General features: G+C 39.6%; 1 protein-coding gene across 12 annotated transcripts in view; it reads right to left on the bottom strand.

Moving 5' to 3' along the window:
- agrn (agrin) overlaps window positions 1-22,470 on the bottom strand; it is a 253,929-nt gene that overhangs the window by 113,902 nt on the left and 117,557 nt on the right. For all 12 annotated transcript variants that reach the window (XR_014538003.1, XR_014538004.1, XR_014538005.1 and 9 more), the window contains one exon: window positions 15,930-16,145. Coding sequence is in view for 9 of the 12 variants with exons in the window: in XM_083569686.1 (XP_083425812.1) it covers window positions 15,930-16,145 (216 nt within the window). In the remaining 3 variants the exon portion in view is untranslated. The remainder of the gene's footprint in view (window positions 1-15,929; window positions 16,146-22,470) is intronic.

The raw sequence follows: 22,470 nt of genomic DNA, 5'->3' as shown, positions 1-22,470 counted from the left end.
TTTGTAGTCCCATACATAAGCACTCGCTTAATCCTACAGTTTATACTGATATGCGCTGTGCAAACAATGTACTCTACTGTCCACTGAATACCCATGATGCACCTGGAATTAGTTTGCTGCCGGTATATGTTCACTGAGGAAGACAGAGTCAATAGCAGACATCTCACAGATGTACATAGCAGATCATTTGATGATCCCAACACTCATGATATTATCTGCATTAACGGGTTTCATGTGCCGTATGTGCTTGTGCATGTGATTCTCGATATAATGTCTGCCTGTTTCGCCTCGTCGTAACCTTCTGTTTAATGGGAAATCTTCCATGTTTAATATCTTCCTTGTTCCATTTGCATACCGTTCATACCCAACTGCGCAATATTTCTTACATGTTCATAATGCGCGCAATTATATATATCCGTCCTCAGGGTGTAAAATAAATAAATAAATAAATCTAATGTATAAAGGCATCATAAATGTTGTCTCTAATGAGAAGGAAAGCCTGGGTGCAACCGGCTCGTTCTCCTTCCAGAACTTTTCAGCGTCTAACTCTTTCTGTCACACTTCAACACAAGCCCATCCAAACCCACGCAGTCTCCACATACAGTGTTTTTGCATTCCCGCCGAGGCATGAAGCCAGAAATAGAGGCGACGCCGAGACAAAGAAGGAAAGACCCTTTCTGCACCTCCGTTCGCACGTACTCGCATAGGAGCGCATGCCTCGATCCCCAAATTTTACTATGTTTTCCCATCCAATGACTCGTGTCATCCTCGGCTCTGAGCGATGATTCATTCTTTTGATGTATTTCTTCAAAGGGCTGATTTGACTGCAGCTGTCTTTCTCTCTTATATGCTTTACGGTTAGCTGGGAACTCAGAGGATTAGGCCAGGATACTCGTGAAGCTCAAAGGCCAGGATACTCTTATTTGACGCCACGTTCGGCCTCGTCCAAACCAACGGGACAGTCGAGACAGTAAAACCACATCTCCGGCCTCAAATTTTAAATTTCTGAGCTAAACCAAAAAAGCTACCGTGCGCGTTATCTTTGTTTAAACAGGTTGCTCAAATCCTCAACCAGATTTGACGTGTGTGTGTGTGTGTTTGTGTGTGTGTGGGTGAGAGAGGCAGAGCGTGTTTAATATGCACAGAGATCCTGCACATAATCGAGAACAATTAACAGCAAGGTTCACCAAAGCACTGCCCCGTGCTACACACTAATCACTCGCTGCAGCACATCTGTGTAAGGACTATCTAAAGGTCAGGGGTCAGTGATGTCTGCCAGCAAGCAAACATCACGCCAGACCTCATGAAGGCCACGTGACGGCTTTCGAGGTAATCGTTTTTGACAACAAAATAATATTCCTTTCATTAACGCGATGATGGTAAAAATGGAAAAGCAGGGTACTCTGATAATATAAGTTTCGAGACAAATCAGGAGCTTTCCAACAGCTCACACGCCAGCAAAACAGAACCAGAGAACACCCGTTAATGAAAACCAATCACAGGTGTGCGATCCTTACCTCTCAATTCCTCTGGCTATGACCTCCAATCACAAGCCGATGCTCAACCACGCCCCCAACTGCTACAATCATTAAATTCCGCTAACAATCTCTGACTTTCAGCATTAATGAAGCACGAGTAGGTTTCATTAAGTAGCATGTGACCATAAAAATTGTTTAAGGACCAAACTCATTAATAAACATGTACTTTATCTAAAATCTATTTATAATATTGTACCTATGCTGTTAAACATGCATTAAACCCAAAACTTTTACTGATCCATGTGAAAAATGTAAACAAAAAAAGTGATATTGACTTTAGAGTGCTCAATAATGTGTTTAGTATACAACAGCTCTGTTTAATTCTCTAATGTGATTGGTCGGAAGGTGTTTATACTATTTCTGTAACAGAATGGCTCTGACAATAGGGCTCGAATACATTATTGTTTCTATAGCAACCGCTAATTCACAGGGACTTGCAGGGTAGATGCTCTGCCAAAAAAAAGTCATCAGGACGGAGGATTTTTGCATTTTTTGTAGCTTTTTTTATGCACTTTAGGCTGTTAATAGGATTTATAAATATGTATGTATTGTGTAATCATGTATTGTGGATATAATTAATAACATGATACATACAATAGCTTGTTTCATGGGCATTCCTAACTAAATGTGTATTATACTTACTAATAACTCTTAATACTTCAAAATAAGTGCAATAAAACACATCAGGATATGATGTAACAGGAAAAAGATTCATGTCAGGGTGGTAACCAATTTCACTACTAACTGCCAGGTCATTGATTAATCTCTTATAGCTTTAAATTTTACTTAATGTGTTACTTAATTAACCCAATTTACACTACATTAATGTAAAGCACACACTCTCATTTCATATGAAAACGAGACATTATATTGCAACCCTGCACCTTGGACTTATTTAGGAAATATTATCATTTGCACTGCCTCACTTTTACATACCTTGCACTAATTGTATAATCAACATTTTTATCTTTAGTTATTACATTATTGGTTTTTTTTCTTATTTTTTATATGGTTTTTTAAACACCAAACCAGGCATTACAAAGTGACCAACATGACCTGTTAATATATCCCACCCAATAACCTGTGGGTGTAGGTGAAATATATTAGGTAGCAAGGGAACATTTTGTCCTCAAAGTTGAGGTGTTAGAAGCAGGAAAAATGGGCAAGTGTAAGGATTTTAGTTTAACATGCGCCAAATTGTGACGGCTACAACTGGGTCAGAGCATCTCCAAAACTACAGCTCTTGTGGGCTGTTCTTGGTCTGCAGTGGTCAGTATCTATCAATAGTGGTCCAATTAAGAAACAATGTTGAACCAAAAACCGGGTGACAGGCAGCCAAAGCTCATCGATGCATGTGGGGAGCGAAGACTGACCCGTGTGCTCCGATTCAACAGATGAGCTCCTGTGGCTCAAATTGCTAAATAAGATAAAGCTGTTAATGCTCGATGGATCAGGACTGTTTGCAAAAAGGGGGGCCACAATACTATAATAATAACACAATACTAGGCAGGCGGTCATAAAGGTATGCCTGGTCAATGTATATATTATTTTCTTTTTTTTGCACCAGCACACCATGATAAATTCACTGTACCTGCAACCCATGATATTCTGACTCTGATTTATTATGGACCTATTTAATTCAGAGAAGCAACAATTGTTTTGTAGGCGTACATTATGTAACATTTAAACATTGCTAAATGTTATATAGAATTAACACAAATAATCATCTAGCGTTATATGCACAGACAAGCTGGCTGCAGCTACAGCATGCTGTCTGGTCTGTTGTGAGCACATAAGTGCACCGCGGTAGAAACAATTCTATCAGAGTCCTTGTTCTGTCCTCGACCTGCCTCTCACCGAGCAGCCGAGTGCCTCAGAGAGAGCTCGTGCCCCACTGCCTGATGGGAAAACCATTTCTCTTCTTGCATTAACCTGAGAGAGAAGGGGCAGGAGCCCAGCGGCCACGCTGCTCTGTGATTACGACTTCTTCATCTAAAGGTGTGTGTGTGTGTGTGTGTGTGTGTGTGTGTGTGTGTGTGTGTGTGTGTGTCTGTGTCTGTCTGTCTGTGGGTGTGTATTAGAGAAAGCAAGAGAGAGAGAGAGAGAGAGAGAGAGAGAGAGAGAGAGAGAGAGAGAGACAGAGAGAGAGAGAGAGAGAGAGAGAGAGAGAGAGAGAGAGAGAGAGAGAGAGAGAGAGAGAGAGAGAGAGAATCTGAAGAAGTGTAAATAAGACAGAAGTGTAAATACATTAAATATAAACTGTATAAAAATATATTTCGCACATGCGATGTTTAAAAATAGCTCACTATATGAATGGAACCAAAGAGACTTGGCGAACGGAGAACAAACAAAGAAATGAAATGTTAATATGAAAAAAAGAAATGTTAATATGCATAAGCATACAGGAGAGAAGATGGTGTGCAAGGATCAGTTATACAACTGTGGGCCAGGGAAGATATGAAAATGAATGTACCACTCAATATCCATTACATCCCACAGCTAGGAAAAACCTCATAGAGCTTTTTCCTCTCTCTCTCTTTTTTCAGAGAGCCTCATACCACAAATCACTTCTTTTCATCAATTCCATTTTAAACAAAAAAAAAAAAAAAAAAACGATTTCCTGCTTTCAAATTCACCCAGACGCATGCATCACCTGGGGATTAATAGCAAAATAAAATATGTAAATACATCAAAAAATTCATCCTACAAAATAATCACGAGATATCGTAATTGCATTGTTGTTCTAATTATAGATTACTACATTGTACTACTGCTTCTTTCTTTTCTTCTTTCTTTCTTTCTTTCTTTCTTTCTTTCTTTCTTTCTTTCTAATGTGCGGGGAAATGTGGCTTTTTAATGCATCTTGCCAGCTGTAATCTTCCTTATCGCTCTCCTACACTGCGCTTAGGCCTTGTGAGGTGATTAGAAGGAGGAGGGAATAGAGAGAAAGACAGTGAGGGAATGAGAGAGAGAGAGAGAGAGAGAGAGAGAGAGAGACAGAGAAAGAGAGAAACAAGAGGAGAAAGACAGGATTTGTTTAACAAGTACTGTATCCCTACTTGCCAGAGGTTGAGCTGCACAGTGAGTCTTGCCGACAGTGTTCGGTGACTGCATTATCACTGGAGCGGAATCAGCAGTCTGCAAGCATACGTGGATCTAGGACACAGCCCTATAGGGGGCTTATGGGGCATGGAGGCTGCGCAAGCAGGAAACAGGCCTTTATTTATTGATGAATGCCCCTCTCCGACTGACCTTCCGGCAGTGCCCCGAACTTCTATCTCACGCATTCAGAGAACAGGATCTCAACTATAGACAAGCTGGTTAACAATGTGAAGAAGCTTCAGGAGATGTTGAACAGGAATACTGCAATGGTGCATAGGGTCCCTCAGAAACATGCAATTTCATGATACAAGACAGGGCCAAATATGTGGATAGCTGACTTTCTAACCCATATGTTATAGAGGCACACTTTTGGTATAAAATGGCTTCGTATGCTGTGGCATCCTAATTTTCTTTTCACTGGAACTAAGAGGCCGAAACCTGCTCCAGCGGAACAATGATCGTGTGCACAATGGTCACGTTTCCACATACAGCACACAAAAGGCATGGTGTACATAATGATGTAATGCATGGTGGGAGTCGGAGGCGGGGCATGTCAAGATTAGATTTAGATTCAATTCAACTTTATTGTCATTGTGCAAATGTAGAGAGCCAATAGAATAAGTTTTCGCTTTTCAGGAAGTTGTGGTCAGGAAGCTGTGGTCAGAGCGCAGGGTCAGTCATGGTACAGTGCCCCTGGAGCAGATAGGGTTAAGTACCTTGCTCAAAGGCCCAACAGTGGCAGTTTCATGGTGCTGGGGCTTGAACCCTCAACCTTATTAACAGTAACTGAGAGTCTTAACAGCTGGACCACCACTGCCCTAGAGTGCAAATGCTCATCTTCAAGTTAACATCTATTAGAAGTTTCCAGGTTTTTCATCATCCTCCTTTCTTCAAAGCACTATAATGGACAGATATCTCAACCCGAATGCAACCCACTTCACACATTCCCTGGATAAGCCCCTGTTCCAAAAAAAAAAAATAAAATCCTGGCCATGATAAAGTGTCCAAAGGCACCACATGCACAGTATTTGTCCTAAAACAAGACCGTTTGCAAAGCTTGCCTGAGAACGAGTGGTCCGACATAATATGGCTGGCGTATTATTAAATAGTGTGTAATCATTTTAAATGAATGGCAGCGCTAGGTCAGAGGGACCATTATTATGCTTCTGAGTGTTGAACCCAAATCAAGCATCGCGTTCAGCAAGCATGCAGTTAAACAGAGCGGCTGTGTGCCTCTCAAATCTAAGTGGCTAAGAAAATGAAGATAAAGAGCCTTTTCCTCGGTCATGTGGAATTGGTCCGGACTGATTTATATGGACATTTTAATAGGATATTAAGAAGATTAGCTAGTTTTGCACCGCTTGCAGACCGGTGTGTGGCTCGGCACCAAGCGATTGGTCACTTTATGCCGTGGTAAATTTGATCTTCAGTTTGTTTGACTTAGAAAAATCGTAAAACCTTAATGTTAGAGGGATAAAATATCCACAAAAATGTGCGTACACCATTACAGGAAAACCACTTTTAATATACAGTGGAACCCGGTTATGTCGATGTCCTAGGGGGTCGCCAAAAAGCATCGAGATAACCGATGATCAAGATAAACGAAAATCAAAATGGCGGCAGTATATTAACGTGCTTGAAATTTCTTTATGTACATGATGTGCGTTAATAAATGAGAATGTGCATGCACGTGTTTTTGAAGGTTTTTTTTTAGACAACAGCGTTGCCGCGATTTGTTTGATGAAGGCATGTTATAAAAATACATACAGTACATGTTTATCTGTCAGGAATCCACCTGCCACGCCCCCTTCGGCCCCCTTCAGCGTGGCAGGTGTTTTCTCGGCCGCTTTCTCTGAAGCTCCCGGCTTTAATCGCGCACATATGGTGCTCGTTTATCATCATCACCAGCTCCTATTTAAACTTCCACACTCTCACTGTCCGTTATTGTTGGTATATGTTGGTTCACGGCGGTCGTTGTTATCGCGCATGCGTATCCCGGTACGTGTCTTCCCACCGGCACTCTCTCAACGGCTGCTCTTCTCTTCCCAAAGCGCACCTCGAGATATCAGGGTTCGGCGACATAACCAATAAAAAAATGCTTAGAAAAAAGCGAGAATTTGGCGGTTCCACTTCGAAAACGTCGACTTAATAGGGTTGTCGAGGTAACCGAGGGCGAGATAACCGGGTTCCACTGTAATTATGTGACTTGTCCCAAAAACACGCTGCAGAAGGTTTGGGTGACTTTCCTTTTATATTGTGATATCGTAATTTAAAATTTGCTACTATATACTATAGAAATTACTAACAGACCTAATAGATGATTCTTGAACCAGGATAAATCTTATACCCCCACTGAGATCACCCTGCCAGTGATAAATTCCCAATTGAATTAATTTGCCCATCTGATAGCTTAGTCAAATGATATCATCGTAAGATTCAGGATATGACATCACCACTTCACATTGAAGAGGCTGACGTCAGTCGGACTAAATATACCCAGCGATGTGTGAAGCCGAGGAACCGTGTGGAGATCCTCCAGCAGATGGAGTGGGGAAGCCGACGTGAAGCAGACGATGGGTGTGAATAAAATTCCATGTCACACAGACAGGTGAGAATGTGTGTGTGTGTGTGTGTGTGTGTGTGTGTGTGTGTGTGTGTGTGTGTGTGTGTGTGTGTGAAAGAAAGAGACAAACACTCTCACACACATATACACACACTTACACTAACCCCCCAGCACACACATATTCTAACATGTATATGACATCACACATTTACACACACCCTTCCTCATGCCACACGTTCCTCCATCCCTCATTTACACTCACACAGAACAGAGGCGAGAGAGCAAAAGCTCATTTGCACGAGACGAAGACAGCCGTGCTGATGTCACCCGTAGAGCGGCGGTGTCAGAGCCAAGGGCTGTACAGAACTACGCTCCTGCATGCCCTAGAAATGCCCTTTTTATAGTTTAGAGCAAAAAAAAAAAAAGGCTAAAATATACAGACTTATAGTGATACTGTAATGTAGTTTAAATGCTCAGGCCATTAAGCAGTGAATGAAAGTGAATGTTTAATAGAAATGTATAGAGTAAATCAAGTTAAATCCTGACATCATTCTCCATTAATAGCTCTTAACCGTGGCAGCTGCTATCGTTTTTTTCTCAGCGCGGGCATGTTTTTAATGCGAGGTCAGAGCTTTTATAAAATCAAACCATTCATTTCAATTTCAAAGATTCACTGACTTTTTTTGTCTTTTTTTTTTCAGAAACTCATCATTATCATAATATTCAATGGTAGCTGTATTCAGATCAATTTTTCATATGTTTCTTTCCATATTTAAAGTGACGATTTAGGTAAATTCTACTGCTCATTAGTGTTAATTTATTTATACCAGAGGTCACAAAAGTATTGGGACACCTGACTTTTGTGGATGATGTGGTTCTTTAGGAGGCACATGATTATGTATGATTATCCATATGGTGTCTTTGGATGTAGTAACAAGATTGTCCCTTCACTTAAACAAGGAGACCCAAACCTGTTTTAGCTCCATGAAGATACGGATTACAAGGGTTGGAATGGAAGATCTTTAAGTGGCCTGCTATAAAGTGCTGACCTCAACTCTACTGAACACCTTTGAGATTAATTAAAACACTGACTTCACTAACACCTTTGTGGCTGAATAAAAAAAAAAAAAAAATCTCATTAAGAACTTCTAGTGGAACATCTTCCTGTAGTCGAGGTTATTATTACAGTAAATAGAGACTTAATATCCAAATGTCCATATTGTGTATCTTCTTTAACTTCTTCATCTGGTCAAGTGCCTTGGAAAATAAATCCCAAGACACCTGCACCACCATGACACATTATTACTCACTGCTGTAATTAGTCTTTGATTTAATAAGTATTAATGCACCTTTAAGCTCAGCACTATGTTACATTTACATTGATGGCAATTGGCCGACATCCTTATCCACACTCACCTACCAAAGTGCTTTAAAGTCTCAATCAATAAACACATCCTCAAAATGGTTTACTAGCTCATGGACAAAGTATACCATCAATCTTAAATACCACTATATTACTATCATTTGTACTACTAAACCCTGTGCAACTTTTCCAGACCCAATTACAGCTGAACGTAATGGCAGCTGTCATGAGGAAATTTCTCTCCACAGAAACAACAAACTAGAGGTCAAACAAAATCTTAACACAAAATTGTGCATATCAGTGAAAAGGTGTCAACACTCTTAATGGTCAAATATATTAGTTGAACTGATATTTAATTGCAATCCTTAAAAGCTGTTTGGATTTAGACAAATGTTTGTGGACACCTGACCATAAGATTTATATGTAATTTTTGAACATCTTATTCTACATTTTATTAGCTGGTATAAATATTGATTATAATATTTTGATGTTCCACTACATTTTGGTGTGTGATTGTGGAGATTTGTATCCATTCAGGAACAATGTTGTTATTAAAGTTAATTACTGATGCAGTCAGCATTTCATTTCAACTCATACTGTAGGTATTCACTGGGGCTGAGGTTAGAGTTCTATAGAAGGACACTAAAGATCTTGCACGCTAACCCATGTTGGAGCTCACTTTGTGAACAGATTTGCATCTAGGTAAAGCAAAGGGAAAATGTAATGCTACTGCATCCAAGGACATCATGTACAATTGTGTGCCTCCAACTTGGTGGCAAAAAATTGAAGGAAAAAAAAACATATATGGTTGGAAATGTGTTTCAGTACTTTTGCCCTTATAATGTATAAGAAACCAGTGTAACATGTAACAGTTACTGGTCAGACTGCAGTCCAGTCCATGTTTGTGTTATAATAAAATGTCTACAAGGGTAATTATAGATATTAGATGTATCACCAACTGACTCGTGAGTAGACATTTACAATCATTTACTGTCTGAGCATCAGGGATGTATAAAGATGGTCTTTCAAGTTATATCAGTAGTATAAAATGGAAATATTGCATACATAAAATCAAATGTGTGCTTCAATTATTAAGGTAACCACTCTGCAAAATGTCAGCCTTTATTAGAAATAAACGGCACATTCATTTTATCTGCATGCACTCGTTTCAATGTCAATCATAAAATTACAATGTCATGACTCATTTCATGACCCCCTACTCAGATCCAGGCAGATTTGTTTTGGTAGTATGTATAAGCTTAATAATCATGCAATGCTGTTGTGATTTTAAACATCCTCAGATCCCCATTTTATCCCGGCCTTCCTCTGAATAGTGTTCTCTTTGACTGGAGGCCACTCTGTGCAGCTGGGGATGTTTCACATCGAAGGCCTGGGGATCCATAAATTACGAAGTAAGAACAGGAGCTTTGTGGATGGATTTGGACTGTACTTAATGTCAACAGTCTGCTACTCTGTCTCAGGACTACAGTTTGCATTTGATCACCCTCACTGTATACCTCAACATCATTTAGCTGTAATAAATTGACATTCGGTGCCAACCAAATGAGGGTGGGTTCCCTCTTGAGTCTGGTCCCTCTCAATGTTTCTTTCTTATGCCATCTCATGGACTTTTTCCTTGTCACAAATGCCACCTCATTAGGGACAAACTTACACTTACACTTATAAAGAACAAGCTTATTCATTCTTTATTACCACATTATCTGTGTAAAGCTACTGTGAGACAATGTCCAATTTTAAAAGCGCTATACAAATAAAAATGAATTGAACTAAATTGATTTTCGTCTCAACGGTGCAATAGTAGGTGTTGATGGCAAGCAAGAGCAACAATGTAAAAGTGAAGTGTGACTGCACTTTAGCAGCTCCTACATTTTTTCTGAGTCTGTCATCCATTCTTGTCTGCTATTGGTTCGCAAGTAAAAGGTTTGCTAATTCACTGGTCAAATTTAAAAGATAGATGAGCTGAAGTAAAAGTAAGCAGTGTTAAATAATAAATGCGGTACTTTTTCAAATCCTGTGTCCTTTCCCCTTCAGTGAGTTCGGAGATCCTGCTGGGTGAATTTTATCCAGCTGATAAAGACAGAAAATGCCTGCATACTTAACCATAGATCTACTAATCGTGCACCACATCCAGCTCTATCGCTCACACTCCTGTTCATTTGCACCCATCTTAACCGTCAGCATTAGCTGCATCTAGAGGAGATTCATGCTTAGTGCATTCAAAACAACTGGAGGGAATTTTACAGCATTTCCACAGCAGGGATCATTTTAAGTATTTAGCCTGAGGCCAAACACGACTGAACTGAAAAATCAGATGCTTCTATCGGCAGGGACATCTCACCTCCCATAGCTGCACTACAGGGAAGAGCTGCACCAGTGCTATTACAACAGCAGACATCAGCAGCTGTTGCTCCTCACCTCACAATGCGACAAGTGTGTAATGATGGGGAGCAAGAGAGACGTAGGTGAGAGAGTGGTTTGTGTGGAGTGCGTGCGACTAGGTTTCAAATCCGGTTTGCAGGTATAAGATAAATGAAATAAATCGTGCCTCCTCAGTTAAGAAACTGCCACGAGAAGGACAAAACATTGATTTCTCCATTAGAGGCTTACTACACCATGCAGTCCAATATCCTCATTTGGATGAAAAGAAGTCAACAGTTTGGTAATGAGGCAGAACTGATGCCTTTTCTCTGCGAGACATCTTAGAGTTTAAGACACTGATGAGGAGCCCCAGATGAGTTAAAAAAAAAAAACATTGCATATTTTTTCCCTGTGGTTTCCATGGTGATTAAAAGATAACACAATCTCAATCAATCCCAAATGAAAGTAATAAACTCCCTGGGCATAAATTATGATCATGCGAGGTTAATAGGTTACGCGTTTTGTATTGTATTGACGAGCTGCATCGAGAAAAAAATGAATAAATGAATCAGAAGAAATAATCTGCTGGTGTCACAAAAAAAAAAAAAAAAAAAAAAACGGTTTAAAGGGATCAGCGAGTCAGTATAAGTGCGAGTTAAAACTGACAGGAATTACCTCAAGGCGCTGCTGACATCCTTACCTATTAATATGAGAGTAGAAGTAAGTCAGCATTTTGATGTCAAATCTTTTTTCTTTTGTCCAGGCAGTATCTAATGCCATTGCATTATGAATGTGATCTATAAATTGTGGGGTATTAATGTTACCATGTTGTTGAGATACCATTTGTAATCCTGTCATGAGTAAATTCTTCCAAGACTTGTGTATATATTCGTGTACATATAAATATACACACAAGTTGTACCTCATGAACATTAATTGACATTGTTTAGAATAAAAGAATACAACTAAACAACCTCTACACTGTACAAACTATACACACTCACCTTAGCGACTCTCTGACCAATGATCAGACATTTTGCTATAACATTACAGGCATTCTCAGCACTAAACACAGTGCCTGGTTAAGTTTTTAGCAAACAGTAAATCTACAGTCTCCACAAAAGAGGACACTAATAAACAATATTTTTTTTTGGAAAAAGAAGAACAGGAAAGAAAAATGCAGCTCTATGCTAGCCTCTTAGCCAGGTCTCCTACTGTGAGATCTTCAGATATAAGTAAATATAATTAGACTGAATTGCCTTGTTAGTCTGCAGGCGTTAAGATCTAGAAAAAGTGCAGAAAAAAACTAGGAAAATATGCAGCTCCGCTTGATTACTATCTTGTCTCAAGATGTGGTGAGTCTCATTATTATTTATAGTTATTTATTTATTATTTAATTAATATTGAGCCATTTCATCCACGTTTCTCATTGTCCAGGTTTCATGTGTCCATGACTGGAAATAAGTCTATGCAGTTATATCTATCTCAAGGTGCACAAGAAACCTAAGTATTGTATTTTTTTCTAATTAAAGATGTCATAGTAGTGCTAAAGAGGCACACCACCACCTTAGCCATTACCACTAGCACTAGTCTCACCTATGTCTCTTTTTACAATGATGGGACCCCCTGTACACTGTAAGCTGTTGTCAGTGTATTGTTGTGCATATCACTTATAGTTTGTATGACCTTTGCTTCAAAACCACAATTTATTTTTATGATTCTTGTCCTTAGTTGTTAGCACTTTTGTGCAATAAACTTCTGCACTTGTATCCAATGTACGCTTTACAAATTAGTGAATAACGTAAGCAAGAAAGTAAAGATAATTTATAACATATACCCTTTAAAACAACATCTGTACAGAATGCTACTTGAAAGAAACGACAGATTATTGCTTTAGAAAGCAACCTATATTATATGGACAAAAATCTGACCGTGAGATTTATGTGTTTTTGAAACATCTCATTCCACATTGAGTCCCTATTTGATGTTATAATGACCTCACCTCTTCTGGGAAGATATTCCACTAGATTTTGGAGTATGCTTATGGAGATTTGTGCTTATTCAGTCACATGGGGAGGTCAGGTACTGAGGAGGGTGAGGAGGCCTGGGGCAGTCAGCCTAGTATGGTGCAATTCATCCAAAAAGTGTTCAATAATATTGAGGTCAGAGCCACTCAAGATCAACCCATTTAAACCATACAGTAGGGTTTAAGTCTCCTAGTTCAAGTGAAGGACAATTTACTACTACCACATACAAATATCCATCCTATTCAACCGTGTGCCTCAAACTTTGGGGTAAAAATTTGGGAAGAATCATCTAAAAATAAAAAAAGATCCAAAACTGTTGTCCATATAACGTATGTATACAGTATACGGTATGTATGCATTACACCATTCCCAAAGCCTGGACCTTGGTATTCCTATTTATTCTTAACCCCGATAAAAACATTTAATATTAAAGTCACAATATGTTAGAGAAGAAAAGACTATTGAGGAACATCTGAGGTCAGCTGCTAAATTGTTTTTGAATTTCGGTGAAGTGACCACAAAAGTAGATTTTCAGAAAGAGAAAAAAAATAAGGAAAAAATAAGGGAAAGGAAAGAGATGTGTTAGAGAAATGAGGTTTTGAGTGAATGGTGCAAAGGGCAGCGACTGTGAGACTTCTGGATGTACTGGATGCACAAACAGAAAAGACCTGGAGCAAACTAGCCATTGATCTGCCGCCTGGCCTGCTGTCCTGCTGCTCTTTTGACCATCCAGCCCTGGCTTGCAACATGCTGCGATGATCCCCACTGATATATATACACACTCACTCACACACACACACACACACACACACACACACACACACACACACACACACACACATCCATATACTCTTATACAGTAAGCCTCATGTATCAAACTTGATACAAGTAAATTCATTACACAAGAAATTAGGTATCCATGACGATTGATTTTGATTGATAAAAACATTTGTCTCACTCAAATCAACTTAAATTGATTGGCTTTAATTAGTTTGGCTTTAAATCCTTTGAGTAGCTTTGAATGGCTATGATTTTATACATGGATTACGTCAAAATGTTGCATCATGTAGTCGTTTTATTTCAATTACTTTGTATCCAAATAAGATGATTAAAAATAGCTTTAAAAGTAGAATAACAGAATTACTAGCATATAACTGGAGAAAGAGTTAGCTGTAGTGGCTGAGCTGCGTTACTGGAAGATTTATCACAAAACATGTTTAGGAGGCGTTCCTTCATTCTCATTTTGTTGCTTTCAGTTTACTCTGAACTTTTCCTTTCATGGAGTTTATGAGAATCACTAAACAGAGAAATCGTCTTCGGGTTCTTTCCTATGAAAACATTTACTGACTGCTTAAAAAAAAAAAAGATAACTGGAGTGCACTGCCACACATACACCTTGTCATATTCTCAGAAAGCAGAAGTCAATTTGCTCACCTACAAGGTCAATATCACTCTGGCTGATTAAAACAGTGCACACCTATCCATCTCCTCCTTCTCTCGTTATCTCTCTCCATTTCCTATCCCAGCCCCCTTGTGAAAGCTAGGTTCTTTCCTTTAAATGAACCAGCTTCTGTGCATGTGTGCTAATCATGTGAGGGAGGAGACAAACACACTGTGACGAACACACAGCCCGTTTCATTAAGGAAATGACCAGGAGGCCGCTAGCTATTAGCAACCTGCTGGCCGACCAGAGTGAATTGACATCAAGCGCTGTGTTAATCAAGTGCTAGCACAGTGAGAATGTCTTTTATGCGCATATAAGTGGCAAAGGGAGATAACAGGTAAAGGCCCTTCACTTGCGTCATGCTTTTTCTCCTACCGCTCGGCTTGAGAGGCGACTAATTAGAGCAGCAGGAAGAATACGGACGTCGTGATCCACCAGACTTTGTAATTGCTACTTATGCTGGTCAGGCACATGAACACAAAACGTTCTTTAATAACAGGGTCAGACCTAAACAAGCATCATGTATGATCCTTTTTTTCATATTCATATAATGTGGCATTGCTGTTTTGCTGTAATATTATTGAGAAATGCAGGATTTGTACGAAATATGATACGATAAAGATGTTGGATATTATAATTATGATATGAGGCCACTAATGTAAGGACTAAAGGGCATGGCATTCTATAACTGGAAAATCATGGGGTGATGTGATGCGGCACAATGCAAAGTCGAGGTAAAGATTACTCTGGTATTCCTCGTTATGAATTATTAACATTTTATGAACAAAATAGTACCAGTTATTGAACCATGTAACCCAGTGCAATTCTGTTAAAGTTTCATTCTTTCTATATTTACACATTTCCATTTGAACAAAGTCTCAATTTTCAACCAATTTTCAAAGCCACCAAAGTAATACAACCATTTTTCGAAAATATTTGCGTTCGTTCACGATAGAATTTTTTTCTATTCGCAGATCTCTGCTTTTCAGTGGCAATTTCTTCAAACTCAAGTTCTTGCTTCTACACATTATTCCCCAGATGCATGTCCAGTATCTTTTTTAGTTTAGTAACTTATAATAGCTGTGTATTTAGATTTGTGTTTTTTTGCTCCCACTCTAGTCACACCAACACCCACACCCACACCCACACCCCACACAAAGCCTACAGAGCAATTAATGGCAGGTTTCCCTGATTTCTGCACCCTTTCTTTATCCCATTCCTTTATAATGTGCATGTTGAAGAAACTTACACTGTCATAATCTTAACAATAGGATTAATAGACCTCTAATGTGGATTGTGTGTGTGTGTGTGTGTGTGTGTGTGTGTGTGTGTGTGTGTGTGTGTGTGTGTGTGTGTGTGTGTATATGTGCAAGATAGATAGATAGATAGATAGATAGACAGACAGACAGACAGACAGACAGACAGACAGACAGACAGACAGACAGACAGACAGATAGATAGATAGATAGATAGATAGATAGATAGATAGATAGATAGATAGATAGATACTTACAGCATGGTCCCTTGCGCATCACTTTAATTCGTCTCTGAGTGTTGCACTGAGCCTTCTCCAGTTCACACTCGTTGGAGTAGGTGGAGGAGTCCGAGCCGCACACAGGCGCCACCACAGATGGACACGCCATCTTCTTACACACACATTCTCCTTTGGAGGGATCAGTAGGGTCTCTTTCGCAAATCGCGCCGAAACCACAGAGCTTTCCCCGGCAGCCTGGAGACAAACGGAACGAGTTTAGTACATTAACTTCAGAAGAAAAAGTTGTAGTATGAATTACAGATTTAATATTACAGCATGCCAATTCATTATAAGTATAAAAACACAGAGACAGAATGCTAATAATTTTAGCTATTATTTCTGCTAAGGTATCGTTGTTTCACACTTTGTTGCAGTGCCTGTTTACTTTACCGCTGACCTTTCCGAAATATTGACTTGAAATGCTTTTCTGTCTATAACCATCTATTTTTTATAACCTGATTCTTTAGTCTGGTTGTTCCTGTCCTTTTTTATGTCTGACTGTTTGCCCTAAAAAATTTTAAAACTCACTTTTTCTGGACTGCATCAACCTCAACAAAAATCCTTTGTGGAATCTGTTACTGGTGTGAACATGCTACATTGCTACCTCTGCTACTATTCATAGTATGCTTGTAGCTTTATCATGCATGCTGTTCAGAAGAACATTGCATTGCTGACTCAAACTAGACAAAACAAACTATTTTTGTTTTGGCTCAATTTCTTTAGGGTGCCTTTCCATACAACACAGCCGCCCAGCTTTCCCCAGCACTCATAACAAGGTGATAGACAGATTAAGAGATTTCTTTGGAAAGCCTCAAAATATCTTTCTCTGGAAAAAAGATTCTCCCTTTTTTTTAAGGTTTTGTACATGCAAGGAAAAATTCGCTGGCTAGGAGTGTGTTACACAATTTTGGGGTGTATGACCTCCTGGCATTAAGTGGAGGGTGGCTGTGGATTATCCTGATTATAGCATTGTCATTTTCCAGCATTGACAAGAAAAATCTGTCAGTATTTGCAGTGCAAAACTGACAGGACGGATCAAACTAAAGGTCAATTTTTGTTAGTTTTTTATATAGAGATCACTTGATCTAGAATTTTGCTTGCTCATAACTAGCTATAGCGGTAGCTTAGTGGTTAAGATGTTGGACTTCTGATCAGAAGATCCTGAGTTCAAATCCCACCACCACTAAGCTGCCACTGCTGGGCCCTTGAGCAAGGCCCTAAACCCTGAACTGCTCAGTTGCATGAGTGAGATAATTGTAAGTCACTCTGGAGCATCTCGGGGCATCCGCAAAATGCTATAAATGTAAATCTATAAGAAAGAAAGAACAAATGTGTGAAATATTTGCATCTGTGCTCCACCTCTACTAATAATGGTTTTAGTAATTGGTGTTAACTCCTTCTTCCATTCTTTGTTATACTTCTCATTTAAAAGGTATCTTCTCAAGTTCCTCGAATTGTGCCACGTCCCATTTTTAAAATTGCCAGATTTAAGATATATGATATATTCAAATATATATGCAGTCTCTGTAAGAGAACATTTTTCCCCTGTCAGATTTTAAATGTTTTTTCAAATGTTTGATAAGATGTGACTATGTGTAACTTTCACCAATCAAGTTTATATTGTTTACTTACAGTAATCCTCATCAATAACTAATAATGATCTGTTCAGCACAGTATGACACTAGCTATATTAGGGATCAGTGTGCGCCATTTGTCGTTGGGTGTGTTGCCATGGAAACAACTAACCTCCATAAAGCTGTGCAAAGTTTGTACAGCCTCAAATTGACAAAATCTGTGTAAAGCCCAAACAAATAACCATACCAGAGACTCATGCTGTCTCTCTCGTTTCCCTGTTTATATCTTTTTCCTAATTTTCTCCACTGTCTCACCTGTCCTTCTCCTTTCCTGCTTCATTCTACTTCTTATCAACATCTCTCAGGACAGGTAAAAGCTGGAAGAGCATGAGGAACAGGCTGTTCCTGATCACTGACTTCAAACATTTCAACCCGCACACACACACACACACACACACACACACACACACACACACACACACACACACACACACACACACACACACACACACACACAATGTCCACCCCTTTCCACTTCAGTGACGCCCAGAAATGACAGGCGAGGTTTTCACGTCAGCTTTATCTCTTTTTTTTTAAAGGTAGAAGTTACACAGATACTTGACTGACACCCATCCCATACACCCACAATGCTTTGTTATAGAGAGAACAGCATGGAGCCCTAAACAAAGTGAAGAATGGTGGATGTGTGTATGTGTGTGTGTGTGTGTGTGTGTGTGTGTGTGTGTGTGTGTGTGTGTGTGTGTGTGTGTGTGTTCGTGTGTGTGTGTGTGTGTGTGTGTCAGTGTGTGTCAGTGTGTGTGTGTTTGTTTAAGGCAGCTTGTGCTGTCAGAACCTGGTGCTGTCAGTCTGACATGCATAGGTGCCCACTGTTGTTTTAAACACGGCGCCTGTCACCCAGAAAGGCTGCTTAAAATTCACCAGTGTAACACAGGCCGAAATCAACACATAAAATACACACCGCTACCCACTCGAGTACACGAGTACACGCTGTACAACTCTTACTACAGGCTGAAAGAGCCCTGCACTCAACAAAGGTGCTTCACGAATAAAAAAAAACCCAAATAATTCCTCTCAAATGAGTAAGCCACTTCTTACCCCCCCCCGACCCCCAAAAACCGTAACCCATGTCCATGTCCTACCTCAAAACCAAAATTGTACTCCTTCTTAGACAGAACGGGAACATCCACTCATTTCATGATGTTCCTACATACCACGATGTTCCTTCTCTCGCTCTAATCACTCGGAGGTATGCAAGTGAGAAGACAGAGCGAGCAATAGGAACCAGTCGAGTCGAAAGCAGCTCGAATATAAGATGCCAGTTAGTTCTCCAGTGGGCACATCCCATGAAAAGACTTCAAGACCACTTCAACAGCTTTGCTTGCATGATCAGGGGAGAGAAAGACTGAGAGAGAGAGAGAGAGAGAGAGAGAGAGAGAGAGAGAGAGAGAGAGAGAGAGAGAGCGAGAGAGAGAGAGAAAGAAAGAGAGAGAGAGAGAGCACGAATAAGACGGAGGGCAGAAGGAGGACGAGAATAACTACTATTTGTGCATATTCAAGATCAAGCAATGCAGAAAGCATAATGCCACTGGATGGCACCGCCGCATGTTAAGTGGGGTGATGGAGGATGGTGGAAGGTTTTTATACACACATAGACACACACACATACACACAAACACACACACTGTAATGTATTTCAAAACTATCCCACTCTCTGCAAGTAAGATGAATAAATGAAAATCCAGGGCCTGCATATGCAATGGAAGCTTCGCATATATGAAGTGTGAAAGATGATGCATTTGTTACCGCGATCCATAATTTAAATGCCATACACAACAAAATCTGTATAATTCAAGAACCACTCTGCTTTGGTGTTCATGAAATACTATAAATAAACGCTACTATTGGCTGTCTAACATGCTTGTAACAGTAATTGTAATTCTTTATTTATTCTAGCGTATGTTTACGGCTTCACAAAGCATCATGTGTTCCTGTGGGATAAACCTGTTCAGTGGGTATATTTCCTTTTAAAAAAGAAATGTAGAGGAAAATATTCCTGTTGCTGATCCATTTCAGCACTGATCTCCCACCTATATATTCTCTGCTTCGCGTTTATTTTCCCAAGCATGTGGTGATACAGGATTGGTTGTGTTGGAATGGGTTGCTATGGGAACAGCCTAAGAGTCGACAGGAGGAATGAAACGGTTGCGGGTTTGATGATCTGCCTCATCCACACTTGATTAAGATTGTTTAAGCATTTAAGTATTGAAGCAGTAGTTTTAGTAGTTTAGCCGCATTTATTTGTTTATTTTTGCTATTATTATTCACCATTAAAAGCAATTTGCCATTTATTATTAAAATTACACATAAAGCAAAAAGACCATTTGTTGCAACTGAATGTTGATGAACTAAGCTACAGTAGTTCCTGTTTTGAAAAAAGAAAAAAAAAAATTATATTATGAAAAGTCTGGGATGAAAAACTTACTTATCTTTACAAAGCTCTGACACTGGAGACTCCTTATATACTTAGAGAAGCCAAAGGTTTACCATATCAACAGTTTTTTCCTCTGTTATTATACCATTTTACCTTTAATCCGCTGAATCTTTTTTTTATAAAATTATAGAAACTATAGAAAGCATTATAGAAGTCCATTAATACTGTAATCTTATCATTTAATTACAGCCATCAAATTACACAGATGTAATTTGCAAGCTGCTGCATAGACAATGGGTCAACACCATTCCAGAATCTGATTGAAGGATTGAAGATTTATCCTCACTGTGGTAGAATGTCAGTTTGATGCACGCTGCATTGTGTTTCCTGAGATCAGAAGAGTGGAAAATCTAATTTAGGAATTATGGCCAACATCTCTGCTTCATGCAGAAGTAATAGAGGACGCTGGAGGGCACAGAGAAGCATTGGCACCGAGCCACTGAACACAAACATCTGAAAAAGATGTGACAGTTGATACATGGAACACGGATCTTGAATGCATCTCTTCTTCCTCGCTCTGTTTAGTCGTTACTGGTACTCTATACACTAAGACTCCGGTGCAATCATATACAACTGAGCACCGAGGCACATCTGCACATCTGCACACACCCTGGGGTTCACTGAAATCCAATCTGGAGGACTCAGGACTTTACTACTCATCTTTGCTGCATACGCTCTTGTTTCCCCCCCTCTCGCATTCCTATTCTATTTTATCGCTTGTTATAAAAAAAACTAAGGAATAAAATAACAAAAAAAGCGGAATTGTTATTTGATTCATCTGGAGTTATAGATAGTATAGAGGTTTCTACAAGAGCCAATATATATATATATATATATATATATATATATATATATATATATATATATATATATATATATATATATATATAAAGGTTAAGTCAACTCTTTCCCTCCCCCTCTGTCTTGCCATCATTCTCACTCTATCGCTCCCTTACTGAGCTTCCATGTTTGTTTCAGGCCCTGACCCCGGCTTAGAGACACCCTGACTTATTTAGAGCTGGGATTCGGCAAAAAAAGAAAAAGAAAAACCCTCCTCCTACACAGGACAGGCTAGGCCAGTTTCTAATGAAAAGATCTCCAGAAAGGAGAGGTGGGTGAATTGGAGGGGAGTCAGCCATGCCTTATTTCTCGGATGTAGAAGACATGTAGAATGATGTACAAGATGTGCATGACCCAGGAGTGTAGGAAGACATTGTGATTGCTTGGTTTAACCAAAGACACAACTGGTACACTAATAAAGGCCAAGGGCAAATGTGCAAACATTCAGTGTGAATGCAAAGTCTGTGGTTAACCCGAGGTGATGTGTTTTCTGACGGACACTAGCAGAATATTTTCAGAAATCTACTATCAGGCCATATCGTGTCATTCGGCATCTCTCGCACAAAGGCACACGGCCCAGAAAATGAAAAGATTACTTCTAGAATATGCACGAGTGAACCACCATGGCACTGTCACCAAGCACGATTCAATTATTCAAACCATCGAAAAAGAGAGAGAGAGAGCGAGAGGGATAACTTGCTTCTTGCTCACTCTCTCCATCTCTTCCACTCATGTTCTCCCTCGTTTCCTCTTCAACACATTCGCAACTCCCCCGACCCCCCCTGAGTTGGCGCTGAGCTCACTTCCTCGCCGCTTTGCCCCATGGTTCATCCTCATCATTAAAGGGTGCAGTTCATCTTTTTTCCATCTTTTTTTCACACTTAGTTCCTCCTTCGCCTCATACCACCCTCTCGCTCTCTTTCATCACTCCTCAGCACATCGTTTCATATTTTTTTCTTCTTCATCATTTCTGGACGGCACAAAGATGAACGGGAACGAATGCAGGGAAACAAAAACGAGAAAAACAGAAAAGAACAACACAAAGATGACACAACAAACGATTTATTTGCTTATTTGCTTAGTGGATTCCAATGGCAATGCTCCTAATAATAGCAGCGTATGGTGAAAGGGGGAAGGGAGCAAGCCTACACAGTATTGGAACTCGCCCGGTCTAGGGTGCCTCTTGGAGAGAAACCAAGCGATGGCCAGATGGCTCTCTACTGCTCGCTTAGGAATACTGTAAAGCTCCCAATCCACAAATATGCTAAATATTCTAGATGTGTGTCATTAGACCAAATGCTCGACTTTTTTTTTCAACACATTAATATCATTATCTTTATACCATCATTGTTAATTTATCATCAGTCTGTCATCATTAAGCTAAAATAGAGGTCTTTCATTGATCACGAAGCACTTGCAGAACAAAATATGAGCTACCTACAGCACTGCAAATCTATAAAAGTATGCTTTTACACACCATAAATGCACGTGATCTGCTCTATTGACCATAAAAACCCTTTCCTAGTGTCATGAAATGTGAAACAAGAACTAATAGACTACATGCACAAACGCTAAATGCTGAATCTCAGCCAGT

Source organism: Silurus aristotelis, assembly GCF_946808225.1.
Source record: "Silurus aristotelis genome assembly, chromosome: 19".
NCBI lineage: Eukaryota > Metazoa > Chordata > Actinopteri > Siluriformes > Siluridae > Silurus > Silurus aristotelis.
Note: the sequence above shows the minus strand (reverse complement) of the source record. Positions and strands in the feature narration are given on the sequence as shown.